The sequence below is a fragment of the Puma concolor genome, chromosome B3, assembly GCF_028749965.1.
Source record: "Puma concolor isolate L17-30 chromosome B3, mPumCon1.1.hap2, whole genome shotgun sequence".
NCBI classification, from domain to species: Eukaryota; Metazoa; Chordata; class Mammalia; order Carnivora; family Felidae; genus Puma; species Puma concolor.
Genome location: NC_141672.1, coordinates 109,547,818 through 109,564,958, shown reverse-complemented (window position 1 = coordinate 109,564,958; position 17,141 = coordinate 109,547,818). Strand labels below are relative to the sequence as shown.

At 38.7% G+C, this 17,141-nt stretch overlaps 1 protein-coding gene across 2 annotated transcripts in view; it reads left to right on the top strand.

Annotated features, from left to right (window-relative positions):
• The window catches only part of INTS14 (integrator complex subunit 14), a 30,689-nt gene that overhangs the window by 8,162 nt on the left and 5,386 nt on the right, over positions 1–17,141 (top strand). For both annotated transcript variants that reach the window (XM_086710977.1, XM_025919515.2), the window contains exons 4-9: positions 2,038–2,193; positions 2,977–3,095; positions 3,536–3,678; positions 5,657–5,749; positions 6,934–7,078; positions 8,315–8,448. In XM_086710977.1, the coding sequence (XP_086567103.1) occupies positions 2,038–2,193; positions 2,977–3,095; positions 3,536–3,678; positions 5,657–5,749; positions 6,934–7,078; positions 8,315–8,448 (790 nt within the window). The remainder of the gene's footprint in view (positions 1–2,037; positions 2,194–2,976; positions 3,096–3,535; positions 3,679–5,656; positions 5,750–6,933; positions 7,079–8,314; positions 8,449–17,141) is intronic.

The window sequence follows — 17,141 nt, the reverse complement described above, 5'->3', positions numbered from 1 at the left end:
TTGTTGGAATTCCTAGAACTGTATACTAAGAAGGATGAGTTTTATTGCGTGTGAAGTCTGTCTAATGAACCCAACTTTTTTTTTGGTTTTTGGGTTTTTTTCTTACTGTCAAACCACCCTGTTTTACAGAGTATGAACTCATGGGTTAATGAAGACCCTGAGCTGCTACTAAAGGTTAAATCGCTTTAGCAAATGCCATAAATGCCTTTAGATCAGTTTATTTTCAGAAATAAACATATTTGGTACCTTCATAAACATTTATTTGGTAAATCTGTGCATACAGAATTTCTAATGTCCTAACAATATACTGAATAAATGAAATTTTGTTGTCAGTATCTTCTGAACTAGAAGCTAGCTGGTAGCACAGTTTCCTTTGCTACTTCAGTCATTTTAGAGAAGAAATTCAGAAAATATGTAACAAGCAAGATCTTGTGTACCATGCAGACTTCTGCCTTTTAATATTTTTTCTTCCTTTGCAAAAGGAAGAATCTGAATTTGAGATGTACTGTACCCTGAGGTCATGGGGCTAGGCCTGGATCCACTTAGATTTGTTTGATGAGTTTTGGAGTGAATCAGGTCCAAAACAGTGTGCTAGGTGTGGAAGTTATTAGTGATTGTTTTTATAATCCGTTGCTATCATATAGATTTGTTTTAACATGGAGTTTTATTAACCAAGGTTTTAGACAGCTGGACTATGTCTTCATTATCTCAGTGAAGTCTGTCTCATTTTGATATTACATGAAATATTTCCACTATCACAAAGCATCTGAAAAAAGTAGGGGCAGAAGTAAATCATTATATAGCATTTGTTCATAGAAGAGGACATTGCCTTGTAATAAACTATCTTCCCAAAAGATGACATCCCTCCAGGAGACTGCCATTGAGCATTCTTGGGCTTTAGAAACAAGGGCCAATCTTGGTACTTCACATGGTTGCAGTCACCTAATACTGCTTTAATGGCTGTTTTATCAAGTACAAGTCTAGAATAGGAAAAGCCAAAACAGTCCTCCTCTGGAATGCTTGGAAAGTCTACCACCCTGTAGGGTCTCTGAAGCAATGAGGAAAATGATTTGTAACCACTGTCTATTGTTGGTATAGTTGGAAGGCTTTTTCAAATTGCAGGTTGATTAAGAATATATTTTAAAGGTCTTATACATGTCTGGTTAAATGGCTTTTATGAATACATTTTTAAAACAGTTGTCATTTTTAAAAAAATATTTTTAACGTTTATTTATTTTTTGAGAGAGAGAGAGACAGAATCTGAAGTAGGCTTCAAGCTCTGAGCTGTCAGCACAGAGCTCAACACGGGGCTTGAGCCCACGAACCACGAGATCGTGATATGAGCTGAACTCGGATACTTAACTGACTGAGCCACCCAGGCACCCCTGAAACACTGGTCTTTTTAATTGACCAGGTAGAGTTTAACATCTCTGAAAATAGTGTCAAGGTTCAGATTTCCTAGGTCCACGTAAAATAGATCCTCATGTCATTCTTGATGTCCAGTGCCATAGGGGCCCACCCCTTAGCTAAGAGATCGAGTTCTAGTTTTAATACAATTAAGTAAGAATTGATTATATGATTTTAAGTATTCATAGGTAGGTACTAGTTTTTATGTTTAATTATATAAAATACAGTAAAATGCATAGATCTTAAGCACGTAGTTCCCTGAGTTTTGACAGATACATACACCTATGTAACCACTATTCCAGTATAGATCTAGAACATTTCCGTTATCCAACGAAGTTTCCTCAACCCCCTTTCTAGTCATTATCCGCCTATACCTGAAGTCTCCTGTTTGATTTATCTTAGCTTTGTTGCATCTGTACTAGAACTTCATATAAATAGAGTCCTACATTGTGTCATCTTTCACTTGACAAAATGTTTTTGAGATTTATTTACCTTCTTGCTTATCTCCCTGAAGAGATGGGCTTTTCAGTGTAGGTGCAATTAGGGAGAAATGAAAACATTGCTAAATGAGACTGCTTTAAATAAATATGTTATTTCATGTACAAACCTCCTCTCACACTTTGCAAACAGGTTGTTCTGGTGACAGATGGCTGTCTTGGCATTGGTAGAGGGTCACTGCGGCATTCCCTAGCTACTCACAGTCAACGAAGCGAGAGCAACAGGTTTCCACTACCTTTTCCTTTCCCATCTAAGTTATACATCATGTGCATGGCAAATTTGGAGGAGGTAATACCAAGTTCTTTTTAGTTTGGTTAGATACATCTTAGGATTTTATTTTTTAGTATATTCCATTGATAGTAATATTGTGTATACTATAGCATTGAACTCCATTGGTTTCAGCTGAGGCTGGTCACTAAATTATATTTGAAAAGACTCTAGGTCTGTAATGCTCTTTGGAGGTTTAGAGGTTGCCCATCTCGGGAAACATAGCTGGACTTGTTGTTTTGTCCTACTTCCCACAGAGATTCTTCAGATGCCTAAAAGTCAAAATGTTCGTTTTGGTGTTAAGACATTTCTCTCGTTTAGGAATTCTTATGTCCATTCCACCAGAAATGTTGACAGAAGTGTGCTTGAACTTTTTCAGTAAAGTAACACTACTGATACATGTTTTATTAAACTCTACTTCCTGCTTTTGTCATTTCTTTGGGAAAGTTAGTTAACCTTTCTTCACCTCAGTTTTTCTGTCTGTAGAATGTAGATAATGATGGTTCTCACCAAAAGATGTTAGAAACGCCTTGGAGGAAAGAGACTGTAAATACCAACTGTGGTCACTTCTGAGAATCTTTGTAAAACTTTCTGAATGAAATAGCTCTCCTGGTATCATTTTATATAACATTCCTCTTAGTAACCTTGAATCAAAATTGTTATAGTTATTTTTCTGTCACATTGTTAAAAAAATCATTTCTATTACTTATTGGCTGTGTTATTGTGATGGGTTTGACCTTGGTGTGCTGATAATAATCTGTCATTGTGTGCCACTTTACAAGGGTCATCTGTTTTGCCTTGTAGCTTCAGAGTACTGATTCTTTGGATTGCCTTGAACGTCTCATAGATTTAAACAATGGTGAAGGGCAGATTTTTACTATTGATGGCCCCCTGTGCTTGAAAAATGTACAGTCTATGTTTGGGTGAGTATATCCTTTGAGCTTTTTTTGCCTTCTTACAATCTGTTGTTATAATTTGATATTCCACTATAAGATCTGTTTCATTATTTCTAATTGTTATTTTATTTTGCCCGAGTTGCACAATTGTCAGGTAAAAATTAATGGTAGTAGTGATTTTTTAAAGTTCATTCCCTTTTAAATTAGGCATGACTGAATCAGTGATGTCTATAGATATTGACCTCCTTACAACGACTCAGCAGTTTCAAAAGATTAATTTGCTTTTGGGCTATTCAGGATTGAAATTTGCTCACCAAAAGTGTCAGACTTTGTTCTATTTCACAAATGGTCAGATCATAGTTTTGGAATCAACTTGAAGGGAAAATAAACTTAGCATCTTGAAAAAATTACATGAAAAAATATGTATCATATTACTCTTCTAATAACAATTAATCCTCATATTCTAGAAAACTAATAGATCTAGCATATACGCCTTTCCATGCTGTTCTCAAGTGCGGCCATCTAACTGCTGATGTGCAAGTCTTCCCCAGACCAGAGCCTTTTGTTGTAGATGAGGAAATCGATCCCATTCCTAAAGTCATCAACACAGGTAATGTGTTTTTTAACTTCCTTCTTAGTTCTTCTGTCATCCTTACTTTCTTGTAACTTCTGACTTCTACTCTTCTCTATCCAAGAGGATTGAAAAGAAATGTAAGTTCTCATACCAGGGTGCTGTTGTCATCACCAGTATGTATATTTTGGGTGGGAGGAAGCATTGCCTAAGGGGTGGCAGGCTGGTAATCTTTCATGGTGAGGTCATGAATTAATCTCCAATCCTAGATGACTATAGCCCACAAATTAAATAGAGTTAGAAATCATGACCAGATTTACTAGTGATGATATCCTTGAAGTAATTCTTAAGAGATGCTAAGATTGATTAGCATCATAATTAAGATCATCTGTGAAGAGCTAGCTTCTAAACTTGGCTGTGTGGTTCTTCCTGTGTGATGCTGGACAGATCACTTCCTCTAATTCTGATTGCCTAGGTGCATGGAAATCTTTAGATGAATCATGGTCTCTCTGAGGTCTCTGCTCTGATATACTGTACCCCTTTAGCCCTGATGCTTATATTATGACTAAAAGGAAGAGATGTGCTACTGCTTTTACCTGGTTCGTGCTGATAGTGCTGTGCTTAGCTGAGATTGGCAAAGTGAGTCAAACCTAACAAGAGTGGAGAGGAGAGTTGTCTCCTATTGGTAGGTGTACCCCTCGAGGTGGTGGGTGCACGTTATATCATCATTGTCCTCCCTTCAGTGCCTAGCACAGTATCTGATGCTTATAGGTGTTTACTAGATAATTGCTCAGTCAACAAATGATTAAAATTAAGTGCACAGTAAATGTTCATTTCACTCATGGGTGTATAGATTTGAAGGAGTCTTGAGAGTGAAGGGCTGTGCAAAGGCTTTTTATTTTTTGTGTCTTTAAGCTCCTGGCTGTCTGGAAGTAGGGCATCCCTCTCTCTCACTGTGGCTCCTACACTGTGTTAAGCTGTGTCAAGTGTTTTGTTGCCTTCAGACCATCTAGATTCTACTCCCTCCCCTCTCTTTTTATAAGTACCTTTCAATTGGTCTTTTCTTTTCCATATAAACTTTTGGTCCAAGATCTTTGTCCATAGCTTATACTCCTTTTAAGCTACTTTAAAATGCAGGCCTTGTGCTACTCAAATGAAAAATATGTGACTGCTTTATGCTGATTCATTTGTTACTAAGCTGAAGAAGGTAATGACAACAACTCTCCAGAGAAGCAGATTTCCTGGTGTGTTTGAAGTACAACGTACTCACTGTGACTCTGATTTTTTTTAAAAATCGTTTTGAGAATATAGATATGTCTGTGCCTAGAAGAAAGACTTGAAAAGCAATTCAATAAAATATTGAGAGGTTTCCTTTGACGGTGAAGAACGACTGACTTTTCTTCTTTACAATTTTTAGTGTTTTTCCAAGTTTTTCTATTTATATAATCAGAAAATAAACTTAAAAAAAAAGTACTTTGGGATAAAACTTTCATTTTTTACCTATTAGGTTTTCAACAAATACCCATGGTCTTTAATACAGCTTCTATAAAGCAATCATTGTCATGGTTATACTGCTACCTTGGGTTTATAGATAATATATTTCTTTCTCACAGAAATGTTTTTAATGATAGTTTTACTGTCCCAGGATGGCAGTTCCTCCTGCGACTGTGGCTTGGTGGACGTGCTACACTGTGATGCCCCCTGCTGACCAGAGCATCCCTGACTAAACAGGGATTCAACCTTGAAGCTTTCGTCTTGGCTGGGGACCTAGCCTCATAAAAATAAAGTCTAGCTGATTTGTCTTATAACTTAAATCATTAAATGAAAGGCATGTAGTATTATTTCTTCAGCTATTTAAAATGCAAATTATGAATCATCCAGAGAAACTTCTAATAACATTCCTAGTCAGCGCATCTGAATTCCTCACCTAAGTACTGTATTTGTGAAATCTAGTACGTAGAAAATAATGTACTTCCCTATAGCATGAATTAATTGTGTTGATTCCATTTTTTTTCAGATTTGGAAATAGTGGGATTTATTGATATAGCTGATATTTCTAGTCCCCCAGTTCTGTCCAGACATCTGGTCCTACCAATAGCACTTAACAAAGGTGAGTTCTTTTCCTATTCTGGTTATAAAGATGAAGCACCTTATGATCTGAAGAATTGGGGGAAAGGAATAGTTATTGGATCGGGTTGTTTTTTTTTAATTTTTTAATGTTTATGTATTTGTTTTGAGAGAGAGAGAGAGAGAGAGAGAGAGAGAGAACGCATGAGCAGGGGAGGGGCAGACAGAGTGGGAAAGTCCCAAGCAGGCTCCACACTGTCAGTGCACAGCCTGATGTGGGGCTCAAACTCACAAATCTCACGGTTTGAGATTGTGACCTGAGCTGAAATCGAAAGTCATATGCTTAACCAACTGAGCCACCCAGGCACCCCTACTGAATTGGATTTTTTAAAAATGGAATGGGGGCCTGGGTAGCTCAGTCATTTTAGCATCTGACTTTGGCTCAGGTTATGATCTCATGGTTGGTGAGTTTGAGCCCTACATCAGGCTGTCTGCTGTCAGTGCCAGGCCCGCTTTGGATCCTTTGTCCCCTTCTTTCTCTACCCCTTCCCTGCTCACATTCTCTCAAAAATACACATTTAAGGAAAAAAAAAAAAAAAAAAGGAACGTCTTGGGCACCTGGGTGGCTCAGTCAGTTAAGTGTCTGACTCTTGATTTCGGCTTAGGTCAGGATCTCACTGTTCATGGGTTTAAGCCCCATGTTAGGCTTCATGCTGACAGCATAGAACCTGCTTAGGATTCTCTCTCGCCTCTCTCTGCCTCTCCCTCCACTCACATGCGCATGCTCTCTCTCTCTCTCTCTCTCAAAAAATAAATAAGCTTAAAATTTTTTTTATATAAAAATTGAATGTTGCCTAATATACTAAGAAACTGGTTCTGCTGTTTTAATTTCACAACCATAAAAGGAACCTTTTAGCTGTCAACCCCTAGCTTCCCATATCCCTCAAGCCCAGGTAACCAGTAAATGTCTTTTTTGTTTCAATAGATTCACCTATTCTGGATGTTCCATATAAATGGAATTCATATAATATGGGAAAATGGGTTTTTATATGGATAGAAGAAAACCAGAATAAGAATTTTTCTTATTTATTCCCATATAAGCAATTTATAAGCAATATTCCTTTATAAGCAAATACTCTCCTTCCAAGGCTAGAAACAGCCTAGGAGTATAATTGGGGTCTGGGAGTTTTGTAGCTAATCTCAGTCTGACCTGTTTTCTTTTCACAGAAGGTGATGAGGTGGGTACTGGAATAACTGATGACAATGAAGATGAAAACTCAGCCAATCAGATTGCAGGCAAAATACCCAACTTTTGTGTCCTGCTCCATGGCAGCCTAAAAGTGGAAGGAATGGTGGCAATAGTTCAATTAGGGTAAGAAACTTTGTTTACCTTTGGTTGAATGAAAGGGAGAATCAATTTACAAAGCGAAGGATTTCCTAGACTCTTCTGAAGGAAATAGAAATATTCTTGTCATCTTTTTCCTCTCCCTGCCATACCCTTCCCACCTACCATCACCTTCTAAACTGCTCTTTAAATCATCCCCTAAAGTCAATATAGAGTGAGCCTTTTTTTATTTATATTGCTTTTATATCCTTTCTCTATTTTCCTCTTTTCTATTTTTATCTAGGAAATCTGGACTTAGTTATAACAGTGCTACTGCTTACTATCTTATGCAATATTCACAGCCTCCTTAAGCTATAAAATGAGGAGGTAGAACTAAATGAAAAAAGATGCCAAGAACATTGGTTGAACATTGTATTATGTGCCAGGCACTCCTGTAGTCACTTTACATGTATTAATTCATTAAATCCCTCACAACAACAGTTGTATATAGTGTTATCCCTATTGTATAGATGAGGAAACTGAGGCTTAGGGAGGTCAGGGAACTTGCTCAGGGTCACACAGCTTGTAAACCGAAGAGCCAGGGTTCTTATGCATTCTGACTCCAGAGCCCATGCTCATAACCACTGTGCTATAACCCTTCCCTATGAGGAAAACCTTTCTAGCTTTCACGTGTGCTGCAGTCTTGAAATTTGCAAAGCCATCTGCTTCCCTCTCTATAATACTTATTGTTAGGAAAGAAGAAGTGACTGATCATCTTCTGGCCATCACCTGGGGTTGACTGGTATAGAAGATGAAGAGATTAGGAGTACTCAAATGAAGCTCCATTTCTACTTGAGTTAAAATTACCTAGTCCAAAAAGAAGAATACAATTCTTATTAGGTATTAATTTGCTGAGTTACTTGTACTGGCTCTGAATATGAGAATCCCTTGGGGCCCCTTGAGAGGCGGGAACGGAGTTGGGTGATGGCTTTGTGCCCTTTGTTAGAAGTACTCCCTGTGTTGGTGTTGCTGTGAATGACTCAAGGAGGCAGCTGAAACATAGGTTGCAGCCCTTACTCCTTCCGACCTCTGTGGCTATTTGCTGCCCTTGTGATTTTTTTTTTTTTTTAATGTTTATTTTTAAGAAAGAGAGACAGAGTGCTAGAGGGGGAGGGCAGGGAGAGAAGGAGACAAAGAATCTGAAGCAGACTCCAGGCTCCAAGCTGTTAACGTTACAGTCCCAGGCTTGACATTCTTCTGGTCTTCCATCTTCTCTCCATCTAGTCCTGAATGGCATGGAATGCTCTACTCCCAAGCTGACAGCAAGAAGAAATCAAACCTCATGATGTCTCTCTTTGAGCCTGGCCCAGAACCTCTCCCATGGCTAGGGAAAATGGCACAGTTGGGTCCTATTTCAGGTATAACCCAGATCAGATTTTACTTATCTTGACTTTGTTTTCTGTCTACTATTCTGAATGGCTCTGACTGTGTAGTCAGAGAGCTGTGTGATCTCCCTTAGGGGTGTGCTGTGGTCTCTGATGCTGGATATGTGCATGGAGAACCCCAATAGAATTTGATGTTTGAACTTTTAACTTTATGTCAAGGAAAACCAACATTTAGGTTGCTTTAAGTAAATGTAAATACTTTCACTGCTTAGGGTGAAAAGATACTGTCTATAAACTTTTTTTTCTCCAGTGCACTATTTTCAAACCAGGTAACCTCAGTCATTCCTAGAGAATTTAATTCCCTTCCTTCTGGAAAGTGTTTTCCCTCACCTTTCCTAACATTACATTCTCCTGGTATTTTCTTGTCCTTGTGTCGTTTTCTCTTGCCTCGTGATTTTCAGAATGCTGTTTGCCTTCTTCTCTTAGCTTATTATTCTCTCTTGATTATCTCGTCAACCATTACAGCTTCAGCTTCCCCTAGATCCATCACTCTGGTCCTACTCGATCTCTCCCTGGAACTTGCATATTGTATTTCCAGTTCCTAGTTGGACCTGTCCACCTAGATATTCTGCCTTAGTACTAAGCTCAGCATGTTTGTTACAGAAACCAGTGTCTCTCACCCTTTCCCTCACTAAATGGTTACTTCTTCTGATTTCCTTGCCCCTACTGATGGAAGCCTAAGTACTTCTAGGTACTCAGGCTCCAACTGTAGAGTCATCCTTGACTTATTTGGGCCCATTTCAATTTCAGGTACATCTACCAAGCAACCTTTCAAGGGATAAAAGAGTTAGCAGGAGTTAGTTGCTCAAAGTCTAGTGGAAAGTGGAATAATAAACATAGACTGGTACAAGATCAGAGTTGGCTTTAATGATCATCTCTGCCAGAGAACTCAGGAGAATCTTCACAGAGGAGGGACACCTTAGCTGGAGTTTGAAGAAAAAGATGTACTGAGCTGATGAAGGCAAAGGGGGCATCCTGGACAAATGGAACACCTATAGAAAAACAAATCTGGAACACAAAGGATGAGGGTAGTGGTGGGAGGGCCAGATGTTAGGTTAGAGCTTGGCAATGGCTGGAATAGGGCAGGCTTCATTTGAAGTGTGAAGAGCTAAAACTATTCTGCAGGTACTAGGAAGCCACTGAAGGAGGTGCATGTGAGAACAGTGGAGATACCAGTTGGGAGACTTTGTGTTCTGGGCAGTGGAGCCTCTGGAGTTGTGCAGTTTGGCTGAAATTAAGCGAGAGCTAATAAATTTACGTTTAGAAAGATAATACTGTGGAGTGTGGATTTGGAAAGGTAAGGGCATCCTGCAGTTAGAAGTCTACTGTGACAGTCCTGGAGATGTAAAGATGAGAGCCCAGAACAGGGCAGTGGCTGGGAATAGATAGGGTGGGGATCCATGCAAAAGATATTCAGGAGGTAGAATCAACAGTCTTTAGATATGGGTAAAGGAAATGGAAGTGTCAAGAATGATCCCAGGTTTCTGAACTAGACTGCAGGGTGAAAGGTGATACTGTTGATTGAAAGAGAGAAAAGGATTCCTGGGTGGCTCAGTTGGTTGAATATACGACTCTTAATTTCAGCTCAGGTCATAGTCTCATGGTTTATGGGCTCAAGCCTCGTGTTGGACTCTGTGTTGACAGCACAGATCCTCTCTCTCCCTCCCTGCCACCTCAAAATAAATAAAACTTAAAAAAAAAAATGAACAGAACAGAGGAGGAAGAGTAGGTTTGGGAAGACATCTTTTGTGCATTTCGAGTTTATGCCTATGAGATTTAAGTGGAGGTGCCTAGAGACAACTCCTGGAAGAGTTCTAGAGAGGGGGCAGAGTTGGATATATAATTTTTAGTTATAAGCATATCACTGATAGTTAAAATGGTGAAAATGAGCATAAGCTTAAGTAGTGGTTCACACATTTGATTTTTCGTATACATAAATAAAAAAAAAAAAAAACTTGTTTAAAAATTGTTTCCTGGGCCCCACTTAAAGATGGGGTAGGACTGATTCAGTAGGTCTGAATTCTGGCCTAAGAACTTACAATTTTAATATAACCCAAGTGATAACAGTCCAGGTGATCCATAACCACACTTTAAGAAGCCCTACCCTCAGGAAGGTGTGTAGTTAAGGCAAAAAAAGAGCCAAGGACCAAACCCCTAGGAAGGACTAACTGGTGGGGACAGTGGAAAGGGCACTGGCTAGTAAAGGAAAATGAGAAGGAATAGGCAGAAGGAAAAGTAGAAAAAAGTGATGTCACAGAAACCAAAACAATAGAGAGTCAAGAAGAAAGTACATTGTCTCATGCACATGTAAGATACATGACCTACATACTCTGTCTTATACATATGTGCATGCATATATGCACATATATGCCTAGAAAAGAGTTTGACTAAATATACACCCTAGATGCTAGACCAAGAGTCAGCAAGCTTTTTCAGTGAAGGGCAAGATAATAAATATTTTAGACTTGGCAGGTCATGTGCTCTCTGTTATAACTCCTATTAACTCTGCCATTATAGCACAGTACATAAATGAATGGGAATGACGTATTCCAATAAAATTTTCTTCATGGACACCAAAATTTAAACTTCATACAATTTTCGCGTGTCATGAAATATTATTTTGATTTCCCCCAACTATTTAAAAATATAAAAACCATTTGTAACTCAAAAAGAAGGCCATAGTTGGCCTGCTCTTGATCTAGGATGCAGGGGCTGGTGTTTTAAAGCTTACACAGGGAAAGAGAATATGACTTTGCTTCCAAATAAGATAAAACTGAAAACTCTGAGTAAAGCTAGGAATGTGGAACGTCTACTCCCTTAGTGAGAGGATGACAAGAAAAATTCTACCCATTGTTTCTACCTGCTTTTCCAGATATTATAAAAATTAAAGTCTCCTGGGGTGCCTGGATGGCTCAGTCGAGTAGCTGACTCTTGGTTTTGGCTCAGGTTCATGGGTTTGAGCCCTGCATTGGGCTCTGCACTGGGCTCTGCGCTGACAGCGCAGAGCCTGCTTGGGATTCTCTCTCTCTCTCTCTCTCTCTCTCTCTCTCTCTCTCTCTGCTCTTCCTCCTCCAAATAAATAAATAAACAAACTTAAAAAATTAAAAGTCTCACGAGTCCTGCACCATGCAGATTGACACTCCCAATTCTGAAGTGGGGATCCCCAAAACCAAGCAATGCACTAACCCGTTTCTGAAGCAATGAAACCTATGGTGCAACCTCCGGAGTTAATATAATGGCAACACAGGGCATAAAGACTTGTGCAGAAAAACCATCCTCGCTGAAGATGAGTTCCTGATTTGAAGAAAAGCCTTTAAATTATATGAGCATTATATCTCCTTTGAATGGAGGCCAACAGGAAGATTAGGATTGCCACCTTGAGAACTTAATGTGAAAGAGGCCACAGAATGTTGTAAATGACTAAAGAGTTTTAGGAAGGAATGGAAATGAAGAGGAAAGAATCATTTGACGTCGACAGGACATTTGTTGTGGCTTTGTAAGAGTAGCTTCAGTCGTGGTTAGACAGGAGGCAAGTTGAGGAATGAGTGAGAGATGAGGAAACGAAGATGACAAGTTTGCCACAAGAGGAGAGAAGTAAGGCAGTAATTGGAGAGCACTGGGCGCAAGAAGCCATGTGTATGTGTTAGGGTGAAGAGATTGCTCACCTCCTGGTCTCTGTAGCATTCCTGAATTTATTCTACCTTTTTGTTTGCACTGCTCTTGCCTTGGTCTGGTTTTCTTTTACCTTTCATTTAGATCAAAGGTCGGCTAACCAATGCCTGCTGGCCACACTAGCCCACTGCTTGTTTTGTAAATAAAATTCTACTCTAAAGGTTTATTACATGGTCACATGCATTAATTGATGTGTTATCGAGGACTGCTTTCCTGCTTCAGTGGCAGAGTTGAGTAGTTACAACAGAGACCATATAACCCACAGACTCTAAAATATTTACTGCTTGCCTTTTTGCAGGAAAAGTTTGTCAACCCCTGACCTAGACTTGTGACATTCTCATGCAGATACTTGTCGATGATCTAAGATGTAGCATTTAAGTTCCTTTCTAATCTAGTTTCCAATCTAGTAGTGCTTGGTTTGTTACACATGTTCTTTATTCAAATTGAACTGCTTTTTACTTTGCCCTATATTCATTTTTTTCTCCCTCAGGGTCTGTTCTCTTCAAATGAAGATAATAAGAGCTAACATTTTGTTGAATTTAACTTTATACCAGGCACTCTGCTAGACAATGAAGTGTGTAATGTCCTTTAATTCTCGTGACAGTCTTATGAGGTTAGAATTGCCATTATGACAGCAAGTAATAATTGATAATAAAACTTACCTTAGTGGGTTGTTGAGAGAATTTATTAGAGAATGTGCATAAAGTGACTGACACACAATAGATATATAAATGGTAGATCCTGCTGTTTTTATTGTTTTCTTTTCCTTTTTTTAAAGTATAATGTACACTGTTAGTTTCAGGTGTACAATATAATGATTCAACAATTACATTACTCAGTGCTCATCATGATAAGTGTACTCTTAGTTCCCTTTATCTATTTCACCCATCCTCCCACCCATCTCCTATCTGGCAACCGCCAGTTCTCCGTATTTAAGAATCTGGGCTTTTTTGTTTTTCCTTTTTCTTTGTTCATTTGTTTCTGAAATTCCACACATGAGTGAAATCATATGGTGTTTGTCTTTCTCTGACTTATTTCACTTAGCATTATACCCTCTAGGTTCATCCATGTTGTTGCAGATGGCAAGATCTTTCTTTTTTATGGCTGAATAATAGTCCCTTGTGTGTGTGTATATATATCACATCTTCTTTATCCATTCATCTATCAAAGGACGTGAGTTGCTTCCATATCTTGGCTATTGTAAATAATGCTGCAAAAAACACAGGGGTACATATGTCTTTTCAAATTAGTGTTTTCATTCTCTTTGGGTGAATACCGTAGTGGAATTGATGGATCATATGATAATTCTGTTTTTAGTTTTTTGAGGAACCTGCATACTGTTTTCTACAGTGGCTGCACTGATTTGTATTCCCACCAGCATTGCCCAAGGGTTTCTTTTTCTCCACATCCTAGCCAGCACTTGTTATTTTGTGTGTGTGTGTTAATTTTTTTTTTTTTTTATTGTAGACATTCTGACAGGTACAAGATGGTATAGCATTGTGGTTTTTATTTGCGTTTCCCTGATGATTAGTGATATTGAGCATCTTTTCATGTGCCTGTTGGGCAGTTGTATGTCTTTTTGGAAAATTGTCTGTTCAAGTCCTCTGCCCATTTTTTAATTGGATTATTTGTTTTTCTGGTATTGCATTGTGTAAGTTTTTTATATATTTTTAATATTAACCCCTTATCAGATATATCATTTGCAAATACCTTCTCTCAATCAGTAGGTTGCCTTTTTGTTTTGTTGATGGTTTCCTTTTCCATGCAAAAAGCTTTTTATTTTGGTGTACTCCCAATAGCTTAGTTTTGTTTTTGTTTACCTTGCCTGAGGAGACATACCTAGAAAAATATTTCTATGGCCTATGTCAAAGAAGTTGTTTTTATTTATTTATTTATTTATAGTCACAGCAAGGCATGCAGAACAATACCATTGTTTACACCTTTCCCTCCTACTTCTCATTCTGTTCCTAGAAACAACCACTAACAACTTATAATTTGGGGATGGGTTTTTTTTTTTGATATTTACATTTCTAATTAATATACATATATAATTATTTCTTAACTTTTTTTTCATTTTAAATGTCATATTTTTGACTTTTTAAGGTTCACTACTTAGCTCTCTTATCAACACCGTCCCAACCCACCCCTCCAAGAAGCACATTTTCCCTTTCTGTATCCTTCCAGTGCGGTTATAGTGTTCTTGGTTGTTCCAGAGTGGTTATAGTGTTCTTGATTGTCCTTGTTAGACGATGTGCTAATTACACCTAAGCCATGTGGTGTATACCAAGTTACATTTTGTTTTGCAATTCCTTGTTCTCTGCCCCACTTTTTTTTTTTCTAGCAGGCAAAATAAATGTGCAGGTGACCCTTGAATAATATGGGGGTTATAACTTTTAACTCCTCCAAAACTTAACTATTAAGAGCCTACTAATGACTAGAAGCATTACCGATAACAAACAGTTAACACATATTTTGTATGTGTACTATATAATGTATTCTAGAGAAAAGAAAATGTTATTAAGAAAACCCTCAGGAAGAGAAAATACACTTACAGTACTTGTATTTATGGAAGAAATTCTGTGTGTAAGTGGACCTGTGCATTTCAAACCCATGTTGTTCAGAGGTCAGCTGTATCCTAACATGAAAAGGAAGGCAATAATCAGAGAGACACTCCGATCTCTGAGGTTGCTCAGAGACTTCAAGAAATAACTGGGCAAGCAGGCTCTGGGGGCAGCCAGTGGCAGATGAGGGCAGTCCTCCCTCAGGGCTCTCGTGGCCTTCCTCTCTACTTAGTTTTTCTTTGCTCCTTTTTTTGTGTACTTACTGCTAATTCCTACTTTCCTACCTTCCAGGTACATTCTTCCAGTATGTATTTTTGTCAGTTTTTTCTTCCCCTTAGTATCATTTCCCTTCCTCTTGTTTCATAAAGTGAATTGGTTGTTCTCGAGGCCTGTTGGAGAGCTGTCAGCCTTCCCATCTCTCCTCTGGCTCTCCTGTTTCATGACTCCTCCTGAGAAAAGGATACATGGGAAGTAGATGTTTGAAACCTTGCCTATTTGGCAATGTTCGTATTTCATCCCTTACACTCAGTTGATGGTTTTGTTGGAGTTATGGGTTTGGAATCACTTTCCCTTAGAGTTTTGAAGCATAGCTCTATTTTTCCTTTCTGGCTTCCAGTGTTGCTGTTAAGAGTCTAGTGCCATGCTGTCAGGGCTTTGATGCTCTGTTTTCTCTGCACTCCTGGAGGTGCTTCTTTGTGTCCCTTGTGTTCTGGATTTTCAGAATGATGTCCTTAGTTGTTGGTCTCCTCATTCATAGTGCTGGGCATTCAGTGGGCCCTTCCATCTAGCAATTCATGTTCTTCAGTTCTGGAAACATGAATTATGTCTTTGATTTTCCCCTCTCCGTATTCTCTTGTCTCCCTTTCTAGAACATCTGTTTATGATTTTTGTGTATAATTTTCTTCCACCCATTTTTCCATTTTTTTCTAATTCCTGTAAGTTATCTTCAGTTTTACCTTGCAACTGTCTTTTTTTTGTTGTTGTTGTTGTTAATTCTGCTATCATATTTCTTATTTCTAAGAGTCTCCTGTTCTTTATTCATAAATGCAGTATTTTCTGTCTGCCAAGGCAGTTATCACATAAAGTCCCCAAACAATTAGAGGCAGTACAAGATAGACTTTGATCAGGTGTTGAAATATTTGGTACCGATACTGGGTGCTATAGTAGGAAAGGGTCTAGAGAAAGTACCGTGTGCCAGGAAAACTTGGGACAGATCATGGAGAAGGTGGGATAGGATAGGACCTAGAGTGTAAGTTTATGGGAGGAACAGTGGCGTTCAGTGGTAGAAAACCTGTTGCTTTTGCAGCCAGGCCCAGCTGGGTCACTGTGAAACCCGTGAAGGTCCAACCTGTCTAACCCTCAGTTTCCTCATCTTTAATGGGACTGATAATATCTACCCTGTAGGGTTGCTCTAAGGAGAGAAGGTCTATATGTAAAATGTTTGACACATAGTTGGAATTTAATAAATATTCTTTATTCTGTAAGTTCCTTGAATCCAGAAAAATATCTTCTCCAGTCACACTAGCAGGTGCTTGCTACATGGTGGGTCGACCATATAGCTCATGAGTGATGTAAGTGAGTAAGGGAATAAATGAATGAGGAAAGGGGAGCACCCCAGGCAGAGGAAATAACAGAAATAGTGGCAGAGAAGTTGGAAATAAACATGTTACATGGAAAAAGACTGCTGGGACCTTGGCCTGGCTAAAAAAGTGTGTGTGTGTGTGTGTGTGTGTGTGTGTGTGTGTGTGTGTGTGTGTATGTGTGTATGCACACATACATACATACATACATACATACATACATACATACAAGTATTTACGGAAATAGGTCTGGAAAGCTGGACCAGTACTTCTGGAGGGGCTGGGAGGAGAGGGGACTGACAGGAGTTGTGGGGCCAGTATAAAACATTAAATTACTGACCAGATTGGGGTTAGAGAGCTTCTCACTCAGAGAAACTAGGCTAATTCCAGTTTCCAACATGAACATTTGGGCAAGGGAGTTAAACTCCCTGAACTTGGAGAAATGATCCCTGCTCTGTCTACCCCAGAAGGTGGTAATAATCAGGATAAAATGAGCCAGTAGATGTAAGTATGCTTTGTAAGTTTGTGGCAAAGTTTCATTGGCTCAGGAAGCAAATAGAAAAACAGAAATCCTTGTTTATTCACATGACTGAAAAACAACCTGGCTTTTAATCTTTGGAAACAAGAACTAATAAACTATGATGACCTGGGGTATGTTTCACCAAAAAATATTTTTTATGCTCTTTCTTTAATTTGGCTATATGTAATTTTCCTTTGGAATTTTTCTCAGTGCCTAGACTGATGTCCAACCCACGAGCCATTAGATACTTGAGGATATTTAAATTTAATGAAGATAGTAAAATTTAAAATTCAGTTCCTCACTCTAGCCACAAGTCAAGTGTCCAATGGCCGT